At 46.7% G+C, this 16,870-nt stretch overlaps 1 protein-coding gene across 1 annotated transcript in view; it reads left to right on the top strand.

Annotated features, from left to right (window-relative positions):
• Positions 1-16,711, top strand: part of LOC115459058 (P2X purinoceptor 7-like) — a 49,988-nt gene extending 33,277 nt beyond the window's left edge. The window contains exons 6-8 of the mRNA XM_030188922.1: positions 5,322-5,402; positions 5,491-5,620; positions 16,566-16,711. Of these exons, the coding sequence (XP_030044782.1) occupies positions 5,322-5,402; positions 5,491-5,620; positions 16,566-16,706 (352 nt within the window). The 3' untranslated portion in view covers positions 16,707-16,711. The remainder of the gene's footprint in view (positions 1-5,321; positions 5,403-5,490; positions 5,621-16,565) is intronic.
• The last annotated feature ends 159 nt before the right edge of the window (positions 16,712-16,870 follow it).

The raw sequence follows: 16,870 nt of genomic DNA, 5'->3' as shown, positions 1-16,870 counted from the left end.
TTCTATTGATTCAACAAAGACAGAGGCCAATGTAATAAGTCATCTGTTAGAGGCATACATCAAAGCTCAGTCCATAGTAGCAGCGATTCACAAGATCAAGCCAGGGCCCTTTTTACCACGGCAGGTTAAATAAAAGGCTGAAAATCGACATGGTCATACAGTAAAATTGCATTTACCACATGGTCTTGTGTATGTAGGGGGGGGGGGGAGCACTTACTGCCACTCATTGAGGTGGCGGTCGGGGCTCCTGAGGTAACTCAGCAGTAACTGAGCAGCACACGGCGCTGCCCGATTAGCACCGTGCTAATAATTACAGAGAAAAAATTTCTGCAGCACTGGAAATGGCGTGAGCCTTCTCCCTGTGCCGAGGGCGGATGCTCTAGTTCAGTGATGGCGAACCTTTCAGAGACAGCAACCCAAACAGCAACCCAAAATCTAATTATTTATTGCAAAGTGCCATTCCCCCTCCCCCTCGTTCCCCCTCCCTCTCCCCCTCCACCTCCCCCCCAGTTCCAGGGTCCCCCTCCCTCCCAGTTCAGCAAGATCCCCCCTCCCTCTGAGTTCCACAGGGTCCCCTCTCCCTCCCAGTTCCAGGGCCAGGATCCCCCCTCCCCTCTCCCTCCCAGTTCCAGGGCCAGGATCCCCTCTCCCTCCCTCCCACCCAGTTCCAGGGTTGTCGTGGGAGGAACCAGAATGCTGCTCATTCAATGACTCTCTCCTATCAGCATTTTCCTACTACTGTGGTAGCCAATCTTTGTGCCCTACAAACGGAACAGTGTTTTATTTAATCCTGCAGTGCTGTCATAGTGAAAACACACCAGCAACCCTACATGGAGGCTGGTCTGACAAGGAAAACCAATGGCATCAAAGACAAAAGCTTTTCCTGAGCAGCCTGCCCTCCCTCCGTCCGAGTACCAGGGCCCCCCTCCGAAATTTAAAAGTCATACCTGGTCGGGGTTAAGGCGGCGTCAGTGGCAGCAGTGAAAAGCATGCTGACTCGGCGTGCCTTCAGCCTTCTGTCTCTCAAGCTCTGTGGTCCCTTCCTTGCGGAAACAGGAAATGAGGGCAGGACCAGAGCTTGAGAGACAGAAGGGAAGGCTGAAGGCGCACCGAGTCAGCACGCTTTTCACTACTGCTTCTGCCACCGACGCCACCTTAACCCCAACGAGGTATGACTTTTACATTTCGGAGGTGGGCCCTGGTGCTCGGAGGTCGGGGCAGGGGGGTGGAACTGGCTGAGGCGATGGCACGCATGCCAACAGAGAGGGCTCTGCGTGCCCTCTCTGGCACGCGTGCCATAGGTTCGCCATCACTGCTCTAGTTGTACTCAGTCAGGTTCAAGCCAGTCAGCAGGTCACGGCTCAGCAGATGTTGAGGTTGCTAGGCCACATGGCTTCCACAGTGCATGTTCCTCCCTTGACACGTCTACACATGAGAACCGCCCAGTGAACTGTAGCTTCCCAGTGGTGTCAGGCCTCTGGGAACCTAGCAGATGTCATCCAAGTAACACCAGACTTGGTTAAATCCCTCCTTTGATGGACAATTCAATGCAATTTGACTGTGGGACTTCCATTCCAAATTGCTCAGTCCCAGAAGGTACTGATGATGGATGCATCTAACCTGGAGTGGGGAGCTCATTTAGATGGGCTTCACACCCAGGGTGCTTGGTCAGCTCAACAAACAGATCTTCAGATCAACCTCCTGGAGTTGGGCTTTCAGAGATTGGCTGTTCAACCAAATTATGTCTATTCAAATGGACAATCAGGTTGTAATATATTACACCAACATGCGGAGGTACCAGATCATACCCTCTGTGTCAGGAGGATGTAGGGATAAGGCAATGGGCCATCTAGAATGGGATAGTTCTCAGAGCCACATACCTGGTGGGCAAATCCAACACCCTGGGTCAGGGGCGGACTGAAGGTGGACTGGGCCCCCAGGCACTGAGAGTGGTCTGGGCCCCCTGCCCAGCTGCTGTCTGACACATCCCCTGCCACTGCAGCTGACGCCCCTGCTGCCCCAGTCCTACTTGAGGGGTCCTGGTGGTCTGGTGGCCTCTGTGGGGGAGGCATGTTCTTTCCTGCCTGGTGCGCTGCTGCTATTCCCTAGCGCTGCCGTGTTTTCAAAATGGCGGCTGAGACTTCCCATGTTAGTCTCATGGGTCTCAACAGTCTAGTGAGATTTTCGCAGGGATTCTCAACCACCATTTGTAAAATATGATGGTGTCAGGTGGGGGGGAGGGAATAGCAGCAGTCCAGTGGGCTGGACAGGAAAGAGCATGTTCCCCTCCTGCAGAGGCCATTAGATCAGCAGCGGCACGCCGGGCATCTGGGCAGAGCCTCTGGGCCCTCGGGCACTGCCTAGTTGCCTGAATAGTCAGTCTGCCCCTGCCCTGGCTGACAGACTGAGCAGGATCATGCAACCCCACAAGTGGTCGCTCAGCATGTGTAGCCTGAGAGATCTTCCAGGAGTGGGGCACTCCCTCGGTGGATCTCTTTGCCACTCCACTCAACCAATGAAACTCAAGCAAGACTGAGGAACCATGATTCTGATTGCCCTTTATTGACCTCGGCAGATCTGGTTCCCTCTTCTTCTGGAGTTATCCTCTGAATAACCTTGAAGATTGGAGTATTTTCCAACTCTCATCACGCAGAACGAAGGATCTCTTCTGCATCCCAGCCTCCAGTCCATGTCCCTCATAGCCTGGATGTTGAGAGCCTAGAATTTGCTTCCTTGAATCTTCTTGAGGGTGTCTCCAGAGTCTTGCTAGCTTCCGGGAAGGGTTCCACTAAGAGGTGTTATTCTTTCAAATAGAGGAGGTTTGTCATCTGGTGTGAAGGCAGAGCCCTAGATTTTGTGTCATGCCCAACACAGACCCTGCTTGAATTCCTTCTACACCTTTCCGAGTCTGGTCTGAAGACCAACTCTGTAAGGGTTCACCTCAGTGCAATTAGTGCTCTCCATCACCATGTAGAAGGTAAGCCCATCTCTGGACAGCCTCTAGTTGTTTGCTTCATGAGAGGTATGCTATTGACAAAGCTCCCTATCAAACCTCCGCTTGTGTCTTAGGACCTCAGGGTCGTCCTCACCCTGTTGATGAAAGTTCCACTTGAGCTGCTTGATTCCTGTCATCTGAAGTTCTTGACCTGGAAGGTCTTGTTTTTGGTAGCTGTTACTTCAGCCCACAGGGTCAGTGAGCCTCAGGCCCTTGTAGTGGATCCCCTTACACTAAATTTCATCACAACAGAGTAGTTCTCCACACACACCCTAAGTTCCTTCATAAGGCTGTGTCAGAGTTCCATCTGAACCAGTCAATTATTCTTCCAATATTCTTTTCCACACATCATGCCCATCCTGGTGAAAGCGCACTGCACACCTTTGACTGCAAGCAAACATTGGTCTTTTACTTGGAATGGACTGGGGCCTACAAGCAGTCCACCCAGCTTTTTTTTTTTTTTTTATCCCATCAGGATGGGGATTACATAGGGAAGCACACAATCTCCAATTGGTTGGCAGATTGCATTTCTTTCATTTACAGCCAAGCTGGCTGACTCTTGAGGGTCATGTCAAGGCTCATACTGTCAGAGCCATGTCTGTGTTGGTAGCCCACTTGAGGGCAGCCTCTATAGAAGAAATTTGCAGGGCTGCAACGTGATCTTGAGTCCACACATTCATATCTCACTATTGCCTTGAGCGAAATGCCCGACACAATGGTTGTTTTGGACAGACAGTTCTGCAGAATTTGTTTGGGGTCTACAATCCAACTCTACCCTCCTAGGCCCGTTTTGTTCTGTTCCAGGCTGCACTCTCACCCTAAGTGTATATAGTTTCAGATTGATTAATATTTTGAACTTGTCGTTGTGAGTTCCAGTTGTCCTACTATTGCTGTTTTCAGTGAGCCTGGTAGCTAGGGATTTCCACATATGAGTATGACATGGCTTGCTTGTCTGCAGAGAAAACGAAGGTGCTTACCTGTAGCAGATGTTGTCCGAGGACAGATTTCTCACATACCCTCCCACCTCCCCTTGGAGTTGTTTTTGTATAGCTGTTATACTATACTGCTGGTCCCGCACTCTCACAGTGGGCAGGAAGGCACTCGTGCATGCACAGTGGGGATGTTGGCATATGGCTCTTAAAGATGTATGTGACAATGATGACATCACCCACATGTGAGAATGACTGGCCTGCTGTCTTCGGAGAATAAGGTACAGGTAAGTATCTTAGCTACCTGGAGTGGCCACAGTTGGAAGGATACTGGGCTTGATGGACCTTTGGTCTGTCGCAGTATGGCAATGCTTATGTTCTTATCCCGTGATTAAACCACAATTCATTCTTTGATATCTAGTGATTAAATCACAATTAAATCTGTGAAAAACTTATCTAGTGATATATCATTTGCTATATCAGCAATATCATGTGTCCAGGTCTTCTGCTCTGTTCAGCACATATGCAAACTGTGTGGCTCTGGGTTTCTCAGCTCTGTGAAGGCCAAAAACCACAAATGTCTTGTGGATTTCCTTTCTTGAATCAAGTTGGCGGTTTTTGTAAGTGAACATAGATGGATTTCTTGTCCTTGTTTACCCTGATGGTCTGCCTTGGCTTCTCTATATCCCACAGCCTAGTCTATACCTCCCATCTAGATTACTCCTATCCAATAAGTCTGGGCAGTACAATAGCCATTTATTTTCTGGATCTATCAAGAGGATGAGCTATGATAGTGATTTAATTTTTTTATAGACACCATTCTGGGTTCCACTGCACAAAATGGATTATTTCATTTGCAGGAAAAGTTCTAGAACTCAAATTGAAGTTTCTTATCCATCTGGGTGTGACCACCCCATGGAGGTGAAATATGCAGACTGGGATGAGAGAGGGAGGGAGGCTGGCAGGGAAGGGCTGTGAGAGTTCCCTTCAGATTAGATTAGAGAAGTCCTATTGTCACTTTCGGAAACTTTTGAAAACTTTTTTCTTTATAAACTGTATTGAACAGAACTTATGATAATAGAGAAGGAGTAGAAGGTTAGGTTTAACTGTATTTCATCTGTAGATCATCTGTCCTTCTTTGTCATTTTTGGTTTGCTGGACTTTTCTATCAATGATTGGAGTTCGTATTTGTTTGTATGTATGAGTTGTATTTTTTAAATGTAAACCGGTCTGTTCTGCAGTTGCAATAAGAAACGGTATATAAAATGGATAAATGATAATGATGTCCTCAGTCAGCCACCTTTATCACTGGGTAATCATATTGGGGCAGTGAGGTAGAGGAGGAAATGGGCATAAAAAAATGTTAGTTCTTCAACTTTGTAACCTCTTTCTTCTAGACCTGCTGTCCTGAGCAGTGCCGAAAACTTCACAGTATTTATAAAGAATAATATTCACTTCCCAGCATTCAACTATACAACGTAGGTACAAGAAAAGACCTGTCACTTTCCTAAGCATTTTAACATTTTTATGCGTCCTAAACTTTGCATTGTTTTTTTCTTTTTCCAGAAGAAATATTTTGCCACAATTCAATGTCTCCTGTAAGTTCAACAAAATCACAGATCCGCAATGCCCAATTTTTCGCTTAGGAGACATTGTCGAAGAAGCGGGAGAGAGCTTTTTGAAAATGGCAGTTGAGGTTTGTAATAAATAAAACCTTATATTTTGACTTCTATGTTTCAAAAAAAACAAAAACATTTGTTAATATTCTTATCACAATTACAGCCCACATTTCATTCATTGTCATGCATAAGAGCTCTGTCAGTATTTTCCTCTGGGAAAAGTGTACGTACGTATAATTGAAACATGACAGGTAAGCTGGTGGCTCAGTGTTCTTTGCAGAAAGGCAGAATAAAAACAGAAATATATTTGGGGCAAAGGGGTCCCTTTTCAATTCCTAGTTGGATCTTCTGTGCCCTGGGTCAGTCTAGGGGGGAAGGGGTGGAGTCATGGCGATTGTTAAGGTTGCCACCTAGTGGCAGTATTTAGAGTATGAGCAAGAAATCCACCAGAGTGGATAAAGAACAACAATGTCCCACGGATAATCTCAGGAGCAAAAGAGGAGTGGGAACAGAGCCAAGCTCTTCAATAAACAGACCCGGAGACATTCAAGAATGCGAAGTATAATTTATTAAATGAAGACTCTACAAGGTACCCTGTTTCTGCACTGTAAATGCCTTCTTCCTCAGGAGTCTTTATACTTTATCATAAAGAGTTAGCGGACAAAGCATGCAGAGTAGAGTTGCTTGTGAGTGAATGTGCTGGTCTTAAAAAAGACCTTTGGGGTACAATAAAGGATGTGAAAGACTCCCATCCTAAGGACTGTTGCTGCCTACTAGGAATCGTGAGAGGGTGAGTCTGTATAGGGGGGAAATCTCTAGTTGTGAGTGAAGGCTCCTGGTTTCTGGATCCCAGCACTCATTCCAAGTGAAAGTAAAAGAAACATGGGAAGTAGCACACACAGAAAAAAAAAAAAACAAATATCGATTTAGCACTAATTTTAAACTTGTCCTAGCTATTGTAACATTCATGCATCTTTTGTGAACATTCATGCATTCACTTAGCTTTCTCTTCATTTGCTACATTACAATAAGGATTCAAGCTAGGAGAGAGACTCAGAAATGTAAGACAGTGTCTGCCTGGTAAAGGTAACTGGAGTCTTGTCTAGTTGTATTAAAATAGATCATTACACCTGTCTCATATGAGTCTGCTGAGAGTGGCTAAATGCCTGGAGGGACTTCCATAGTACCTTCTTATGGGGAGGAAGGGGAGGGTACAAAACAGCATCCCCCAGATTCTAAAAATGGCACACAAATTTCTGTATGCAAAATTTCGCACTATCCTGAGATGTATGCGTAACTAAATTGGCTAACAAGCCAATCAGCATAAATAATTGGTCCTTGGAATCTTGGGCGAGTCATTAACACTTCATCTCCCGATTTGTGTCGGAAGATGGCCGGTGATCTCTTTCGAAAATCAGGCCGTTAGTTTTACTAAAAGCAAAGTGGATTGAATTGTAGAGCAATAAAGTTGTTGTTAACAATAGTTGCATTCATTGTAGTTACAGTACTTTTACTTTTTACTCAAAAAGTATTATATAAGGCAATAACTTCTTCCTTTCACATAAGTACGTTTTGCAATGTGTTCTTCACTGTACTTTTTACTTATGTATTAGAACATGGAACAACACTGGTCTCAAGTGCAAACAGGTAAGCCCCTCCAGAAATAGGAAAATACCGACCACACTGTTTACTAAGCCACGCGACAATGCCAACACAGCCCATTCAAAGAGAATAGGCTGTGTTGGCATTAGCGCACCGCAGCCACCACTGAAAAATGTATGAGCTAAATCCTAAAAAATAAACAAATATAACACCTGTGGCTCAGAGTGCAAAGATCACTCCAAAATGCCAGTCTCCCTGTAATGTGCTCTTATGTAGTGCTTCTGTAGACTACCTCAGTCTACCTGTATTTCCCTCATGTATTACCTGTATGGGTTCAACTTGTAAAAAATGGAAAAACGAGGGAAAAGACCTCAGAAAGTTGTGGCCCCCAGTAACACAGCTGGAAGATTCCAAACGTAATGGTCACAGTCCTTTTTCTTTAATCATCGGTCAGAACCCCCCCCCCCCCCCCGATCCAACCTGCACATATTGTGGTAACACTTTAAATTGATCTTGTTTTTCTTATTTGCTTCAGTGTACAAACATAACATTTGATTGAGAATTAAACCTTATCCACCACATTGCTACAATCAAAATGTTGTAAATTCAACTTAGCTGACTGAGCTTGACTACATACAACATCCCAGGCAGGCATCCAGACCCGAGGGACCCGTTTCACCGTGGGGCTTCTTCAGGGAATAGAGGACACCAAAATCCTGAATTTCAGTTTGCTGCTCAACAGTAGCGCTCCACGAAGGCTGCAAACTGTGACTCCTGCACGTTGAACCCATACAGATATCAGGCTCGCTTTCCTTGTATGGCACCCTGACATAATAGACCATACAAAAAAAAAACCTCCCCAAAAAACCCAACGAAACAGACTAAAACCAAAACAGACCATGACAAAAAAAAACCCTCCCCAAAAAAACCCCAAGACAACATAGACTCTACACCTCTCAAATATTTGAAAGGTATTAATCCGCAAACGAACCTTTTCCGGAGATACGAAGGCGGTAGAACGAGAGGACATGAAATGAGATTGAAGGGGGGCAGACTCAAGAAAAATGTCAGGAAGTATTTCTTCACGGAGAGAGTGGTGGATGCTTGGAATGCCCTCCCCTGGGAAGTGGTGGAGATGAAAACAGTAACGGAATTCAAACATGCGTGGGATAAACATAAAGGAATCCTGTTCAGAAGGAATGGCTCCTCAGGCAGGGCCGTGCCTAGGGTCTCTGGCGCCCCCCTGCAGACTATCAGTTGGCGCCCCCCCCCCCCCCGTGAAAATGATCACCCCCCCCCCCCCATGAAAATGATCGCTCACCACTTGCCACACTGAAAGGAATTGTCAGCAATATTCTTAGAAACAAATTGCTATACATTGCAAAATAAGATAGCAGATGTAAATTCTCAAGGTGGACATATTCCAAACACTAAAATTAAAATAAAATGATTTTTTTCTACCTTTGTTGTTTGGTGACTTTCTTTTTCTGATCATGCTGGCCCAGTATCTGATTCTGCTGCTATCTGTCCTCTTAACTCCGTTTCCAGGGCTTCCTTTCCATTTATTTCTTTACTTTTCTCCTTTCTTCTTCATTTCTTGCTCTATATCCATTTCCAGCAATTTCTCCTCTCTCCCTGGGTCCTGCCCTCCCATCCATGTCCATTCTTGTCCCTCTCTGCCCTTCCCTCCTCCATCCATAGCCAGCAATCCTCCTCTCTCCCCTCCCCTCCATTTCCAGCAATTTGTCCTCTCCCTGGGCCCCCATGTCCATCCTTGTCCCTCTCTGCCCTTCCCTCCTCCATCCATAGCCAGCAATCCTCTCTCCCCTCCCCTTCCAGCAATTTGTCCTCTCCATGGGCCCTGCCCTCCCATCCATGCCTCTCTGCCCTCCCATCCATTCAGGGTCTGCCCTCCCTCTCACTCCCCATTCCATCCAGGATCTATCCCCCCTCTCTCACTGCCCCCTCTTTTCGGCTCCCAGTTCCCACCTGCGGCTGCCCCTAGTTCCAGATCCATTGATTCTCCCATCCACCCCTGCCCCAGGCTTGACCCCATTCTCCCTCCTGCTCACTTTTCAGACCCCAGTTCCAGCTCCATGCCCCTTCTCCCATCTGTCTCCCACCCAGTCCTTTCTGCCCATCCGAGTCCCCCTCACCCCATCTGTCTCCCACCCAGTCCCTTCTGCTATCCAAGTGCCCCCCACCCTCACCCCATCTGTCTCCCACCCAGTCCCTTCTGCCCATCCGAGTCCCCCTCACCCCATCTGTCTCCCACCCAGTCCCTTCTGCTATCCAAGTGCCCCCCACCCTCACCCCATCTGTCTCCCACCCAGTCCCTTCTGCCCATCCGAGTCCCCCTCACCCCATCTGTCTCCCACCCAGTCCCTTCTGCCCATCCGAGTCCCCCTCACCCCATCTGTCTCCCACCCAGTCCCTTCTGCTATCCAAGTGCCCCCCACCCTCACCCCATCTGTCTCTCACCCAGTCCCTTCTGCCCATCCGAGTCCCCCCCCCACCTTCACGGTCACCCCATCTGTCCCCCACCCTCACCCTGCCTCGTCTTCTCCCTGCCACCCGTCTTTAAAAAGAAATTGCCAATGCCGACGCGATAGCGAGCGCAGCACCTCGTGTGCAAGTAAAAGAAGCGAATCCGATCATCTCATTGGGCCTTCCTTCACTGTCCCGCCCTAGAGGAAATAGGAAGTTGCGTCAGAGGAGGGCGGGACAGTGAGGGAAGGCCCAATGAGATGATCGGATCCGCTTCTTTTACTTGCACACAAGGTGCTGCGCTCGCTCGGCAAATAAATTTAAAGGGCTGGTGCGGGAGGGGGGGTTCCAGAATCATGAAGAGCAGCGGGAGCGGCGGCACCCCCTCTCTGGTGCCAAAAGATTTAAAGTCCTCGGCGGGGCGAGGGTAAGCACCGCGGCGGCGCCCTCCAGAGGTGGGCGCCCCCCTGCGGCGCTTACCTCGCTTACCGCATCGGCACGGCCCTGTCCTCAGGAGCTTAACCGAGATTGGATAGCAGAGCCGGTAGTGGGAGGCGGGGCTGGAGGTTGGGAGGCGGGGATAGTGCTGGGCAGACTTATACGGTCTGTGCCAGAGCCGGTGGTGGGAGGCAGGGATAGTGCTGGGCAGACCTATACGGTCTGTGCCAGAGCCGGTGGTGGGAGGCAGGGATAGTGCTGGGCAGACTTATACAGCCTGTGCCAGAGCCGGTCGTGGGAGGCGGGACTGGAGGTTGGGAGGCAGGGATAGTGCTGGGCAGACTTATACGGTCTGTGCCAGAGCCAGTGGTTGGGAGGCGGGGCTGGTGGTTGGGAGGCGGGGATAGTGCTGGGCAGACTTATATGGTCTGTGCCCTGAAGAGCACAGGTACAAATCAAAGTAGGGTATACACAAAAAGTAGCACATATGAGTTGTCTTGTTGGGCAGACTGGATGGACTGTGCAGGTCTTTTTTCTGCCGTCATCTACTATGTTACTATGTTACAAAACAGGGCAGGGAAACCTCCTTAATCAAGCTGGATTATCTTGTCAAGCAGATTTATGATTCTCACTAGATACCAAGTGTGGATAGTGAAGTCAAGCCGTAGGCAGGTGCCAGGACTTTCAAGTGACAAGCCGTGGACTTTCTCAGTAATTTATGGCTCCTCCACTTCTTTGTACCCTTCAAATTTGTACCATTCAAAAATACATCTATTTCATCAGGCCCTTTTGTCGGGAATCTATTTTGACAGGGACTTTTATGTCGGGAACTTTTTTTGTTTGGAGCTTTTTTTGTCTGGTTTCTTTTGACCAGGTGCCGTTGTGTATATACAGGCTTCAAGCGAGTTTCCTCTTAGCTTTTGTTACCTAGGTATTTCTCATGTAGTACCTCCATAGACTTTCACCCTGTAGTGTGCTCTCATGTAGTGCCTGCATAGACTGCCTCGGTGGTCACTTTCTTCACAGCAGGCACAATTTTGAAGTACCACATCTTTGACCCAGCCATCTAATTTCCTGGAAAGGCAATAACATTCCACTGAAAAACATTTGTAAGCAAACCCTGATACAAAAGTCACAGTGGGTTTTCACACCTGGCAGCCAAATGCAAGAGTGAGGTGAAATTCCACAGTAACATAGTAGATGATGGCAGATAAACACCCATCCAGTCTGCCCAACAAGACAAACCCATTACATAAGGTATGATGCAGTACTCCATATGCACACTCCATCTTGATTTGCCCCTGCCATTTTCAGGGCATAGACCATAGAAGTCTGCCCTGCGCTGTCCTTGCTCTAAAACTTCTGAAGTTGTCGTTGAAGCCCCTGAAAAGCTCCACTCCAGCCCATCCAAATCTATTCAGCCATGATCAGGGCACAAACTGTAGAAATCTGCGCAGCACTGGCCTTGTTCTTCAACTTCTGAAGCTGAATCTGTCCAGCCACGATCAGAGCACAGACCATAGAAGTCTGCCCAGTACTGACTTTTAGTGTTACCACCTGATCTCCGCTAAGCTTCTTTGGACCCACTCCTTCTAAACAGGATTCCTTTGTGTTTATCCGATGCATTTTTTTTTAAAATTCTGTTACCATTTTCATCTCCACCACCTCCCACAGGAGGGCAATCCAAGTATCTACCACCCTCTCGGTGAAGAAATACTTCCTGACATTATTCCTGAGTCAGTCCCCCTTCAACCTCAGTTCATGTCCTCTAGTTCTACCACCTTCCCATCTCTGGAAAAAGTTTGTTTGTGGATTAATACCTTTCAAATATTTGAATGTCTGTATCATATCACCAAGGTATACATGTTCAGGTCATCAAGTCTCTCCTCATACGTCTTGCTATGCAAACCCCATATAATTTTTGTCGCTTTTCTTTGAACTGCTTCAAGTCTTTTTACATCCTTAGCAAGATACAGCTGTCACTCCCCTCACCTTTTTTCTGTGGTCTCCAGCAGCATTCTGTTTACTTCCTGGAAACCCAGCACTTCTTTATACCTCTGCAAGAGGTTGCTGGCTGATGTCAGCACTTTCTTGTTTGGTATTTAAAGAAGTTCCTGTCTCCCAGCCAGTGCCTTTACAACAGTTCTCCTAGAGTCATCTAGTGTGTATTGCAGCCTTGTTCCAATTTGTCTCCTGTTCTTGCCTGTGTCTTGTTCTAGTCCTGCTCCTGGGGGCCTACCCAGCCCTCTGTTTGGCTAGTTAGTGTCAACTCAGCTGTGGCCCAAAGGCTCACTATGGGTGGTTACAGATTGCAAAGGCCATGAGCTCGGGCAAGTCACCCATCTTGCAGCTGCTCCAGCAGCTGGTAGTGGCATGAACCAGCTCCAGCATCTCCAGGATCTCGCTCAGGATGTCCAGCAGCAAACAAACTCAACTTTAGCAGATTACAGAAACCCTTCAGCGGGTCTGTTTTCACTTTGTGGCAATGCAACCACAGGTCCTCCGTGTCTGAAACTTACCTCCAGGATCTGCTTCATCGGTGTCACCCTCCAGCTTATTCAGTGTTTCAGCCTCAACTGTTGGCACCACCTTGCTGTGCTGGGAAACCCCAAGGCATGCTGAGCATTTATTAACCAGTGTTTGATGAACTTTGAACTACAGCCCTGTAGCTTTCCTTCGGATTGAGTCAAAGATTACCTTTATTGTCTCTCTCCTTTCTGGGCAAATACTGACTTGGGCCTCTCCCCATGTGGGAGCAGAATGACCTGCTTATGTCCAACTTGGCTGTTCCTTGCACGCTTCTGACAAGTATTTGATGAACCAGTGCATTTTTCTTCAGCAGCTTCCAAGCTCCTGCATCTTCAAGAAGGGGCCCTATGGGCCAGTATGCCATTCAGTTTCAGACCCTGGTGTCTAAACTGGAATCAGGAGTCTCAGGTGGCTGTCTTTTGGCAGGGCTGGCGGGCCACATTCAGAATGAACTGGTGGGATGGAATCTCCCCACCAGTTTGGATGACTTGGTTTCCCTATGCATCAAGGTGGACATCTGCTTTCAAGAGAGGGCTAAGGAACGTGAAGATAAATGCCACTCTATGCGGCCAATGCCCTAGTTGCAGGATCTCACAGACTCAGATGCCAGCTTCTCCTGCACCCCTGGAGGAAGAAGTCCCCATGCAAATAGGACATTCTTGACTTTCATAGGAAAAGAAAAGGCATCAGAGAGCGCTAAATCTTTGTCTATACTGTGTGGACCTGGGTCATTATGCCAAGCGATGTCCCAGGAAACCAGGAACATTTCCAGACCTAGGAGTTGTGGGGGAGATGTCCTTAGGTCCTTCCCTAGTTGTTCTGACCTCCCTCTGTACTCTCCCTGTCACCCTTCTATGGAACAATAAATGGATCTTAGTCCAAGCTCTCCTTGATTCTGGCACAGCTGGGAACTTTGTGGACGAACCACTGGTACGCCACTGTGACATTTCGGTGAATCCCTTCAGAGAATCCCTTTGCATTCCTTGGTCTATAGAGACCCACTGCTAGGGCATCTGCAGGCTATTACTCAACCTTTTTCCTTTCAGACAGGTTCTCAGCATCAAGAGATGACACTCCAAAGATCTGTCCATCAGGTCATTTTGGGGCTTCCCTGGTTACAGAAATTTGAGTTTCATATTGACTGGCACTACTGGTGACATTCTAGCCTAGGGTCCCACTTGTTATCAGTCTTGCTTAACATCTGTTCAACCTCAGCTAACCCTGTCCACGTTGGATTCACCCCAGGGCAAGCCTTCCATCTTGGAATCCCAACCCAACATGGACCCTGCAAAGATCCTTGCTGTCTCTCAGATCATTGTACCCCTGGAGAGAACTCCATACCCAATGCGGTCAAGGAAACGGACCTTGCCCGGGACATGCAACTTCAAATCTATAGGATACTCAGGATATTCCAGATGTCAGAAGGATAAGGGGGATATTACATGGAAACCTACTATCAGTGTTCATGCCCCTGCACTTATAAGACATTGTCAACATCTTTATTCCCTCAACGTGAACCCACGGGTCTGGGGAAGGAGTACTGTCACACTGCTCACCTGTTCTCTCTGGTCTCCAGCAGCATTCCATGCCAAAAAGGGATCTGTTTACATCCTGAAAACCCAGTATTTACTTTATAGCTTTGCAAGAGGGCACCGATATAATCACTTCTTGTTTGGTAGAATTTAAGGAAGTTTCTGTCTCCAAGCCAGTGCCTTTGCAACAGGTCCCCTAGAGTTGTCTAGTGTGTGTTGCAGCCTTGTTCCAGTTCGTCTCCTGTTCCTGCCTGTGTCTTGTTCTAGCCCTGCTCCTTGTTCCAGCCTTGCTCTAGCCCTGTCTTCCAGCTCCAGCCTTGCCTAGTTGTGGCCTAGACAGCCCCTCAGGTTGGCTAGGTAGCGTCAACTCAGCTGTGGTCCATAGGCTCACCTTGGGTTGTGAATACAGCCTCCAACACAATACTCTGTGTGGCCTCACCACTGACTTGTACAGTGGCATCAACACCTCCTTTCTTCTGCTAGTTATACCCTTTCTGTGCAGCCTAGCATCCTTCTGGCCATGGCCAATGCCTTGTTGCATTGTTTCGTCACCTTGAGATTCTCAGACACCATCACCTCAAGGTTACTCTCCTGATCCGAGCTTACCAATCTCTCCCCCTCCTACATGGTACATCGCTTTTGGAATTCTGCACCTCAAGTGCATCACTCTGCACTTCTTTGCATTAAATTTTAACTGCCAGACCCTTGACCATTCTCCAACGTTTTGAGATCCCTTCTCATGGTTTCTACTCCCTCCAGGGTATCGCTCTACTGGCAATCTTTGTGTCATCCACAAAAGGCAAACTTTTCCTTCTAACCCTTCAGCAATGTCTTTCACAAATATATTAAACAGAATCAGCCCCAGCACCGACCCCTGAGGCACTCCACTGCTCACCTTCCTTTCCTCCAAGCAGGTTCTATTTACCACCACACTCTGTCACCAGCATTGTGAACAAATATTTCTATTATACAAATTTCAGGACATTAAAGCCAAAGCTAAGGGATGGGTGCTTTCTTGTGGAAAAAAAATCTAACTGACCTGCAGTCCTTTAACGCTGTTTCAGCCCTTCACATTCCCATTCTAAGCAATAGTCACACTGCCAGAAAACACTTTGTAACTTTCACATGGTTTACACCAGAGGTGGCTTGAGATACACAATAGACTGTATGTATTGAGCTGCTTGCCCCATCTCACTAAGTATCAGAACAAGATTGCATAAGAAGAAACATTGTTTCACACAATGGCCACATTGTTTTCTGCTATTCTAGACTCTAGCTAGACTCTTGAATGTAAAAGGAAACAACATATCACCACAGTGCACATGTGCAGCTTTCAGAAGTAGCTGTGGACAGTGGTTGTGGTCATGGACTCTTTGTGCTGACTGTGAATGCAAATGAAGGCTCATGACATCATAGTCAAATGAAAGCCAGTTCCAACTGAGCTGGAAACCCATTGTGGCAGGAGGAAACTAATGGGTGAAGAAAAAGCAACCGTTCACTGCTGTAGCAAAGGCAGAGATCATTTTTTATTCAGTTAGTAGGATTTAATTACCACCTTTTAAAGAAATTCACCCTAGCAAATATATCCAGACCATAGGTAATAAACATTACAACGGTAGACTATTCCAATAATAATACACATTATATAAAATAGTGTGTCACTTAATACACATTAAAACTTACAAATAGCAAAGGGGACAAGCAGATGTGGACCATACAACAGATAAGACAGAGTAACTGGAGTTTCAATAGATGATAAGGGTGATTACCTTGAGGAAAGATTACACATGCAGTCACAAAAGTGTATGAAAATGATCTCAGAGTACATGTGGTAAGGAATTTCTGCTGCAGTATGGAGGTGTGGTAGCCGTGTTAGTCCACTCTTAAAGGTTATCAATAGAAATGAAACAAAATAAAACATGGAAAAGAAAATAAGATGATACCTTTTTTATTGGACATAACTTAATACATTTCTTGATTAGCTTTTGAAGGTTGCCCTTCTTCGTCAGATCGGAAATAAATGTGTTAGCAGATAGTATATATAAAAGAAACATCAAAGCATTACTTTGACAGTCTGACAGAGTGGGAGGGTGGGGGTATGCATGGGGACATCAAAGCATATCATTGATATTCTAACAGGATGGGTGTTGGTAGGTGAGAGGAGGGTAATAAACAGAGAAATACAACTTTATGGTTTATAATGGGTTAGAAAACCCAGATCCTTGTTAAGTCCTGGTCTGTTGGGTGTTAAAATATTCAATCTGCAGTATGTGCAGCCCGTGTTAGTCCTTGTGTGTGTAACTAGTTAGTTAGTTATGTCTTCCATTAAAGACTTGGGTGAAAAGCAGGGCTTTCACAGGCTTGCATGAGGCTGAAGTCTTGCCCTGAAATATCTTGCATGCATGTCTCAGTGCAGGTGTGTTTTTGTCTCTAGGGTGGAATTATGGGCATACAGATTAATTGGGACTGTAACCTGGATAAACTGTTCTATCACTGCAGACCGAAATACAGCTTCGGCGACTGGATGACAAAAAAGCCGTCGAGGCTGTGCAACCCCTTCTATAACTTCAGGTAACACAATACAAATGTGTCATAATCAATTTATATCTGTTAACTGGATTTTCTAACCCAAACGCTATTTTACGTTGCATTTCTTTATTTTTAAAATGTTTACCCTGCCTTGGATTAAGTGGCTTACAGCAAAATATACATAAAATAATCATCACAAATAAATTAAAA

This window comes from Microcaecilia unicolor, unplaced genomic scaffold, assembly GCF_901765095.1.
Source record: "Microcaecilia unicolor unplaced genomic scaffold, aMicUni1.1, whole genome shotgun sequence".
Taxonomy (NCBI): domain Eukaryota; kingdom Metazoa; phylum Chordata; class Amphibia; order Gymnophiona; family Siphonopidae; genus Microcaecilia; species Microcaecilia unicolor.
This window is presented reverse-complemented; position numbering and strand designations above follow the sequence as displayed.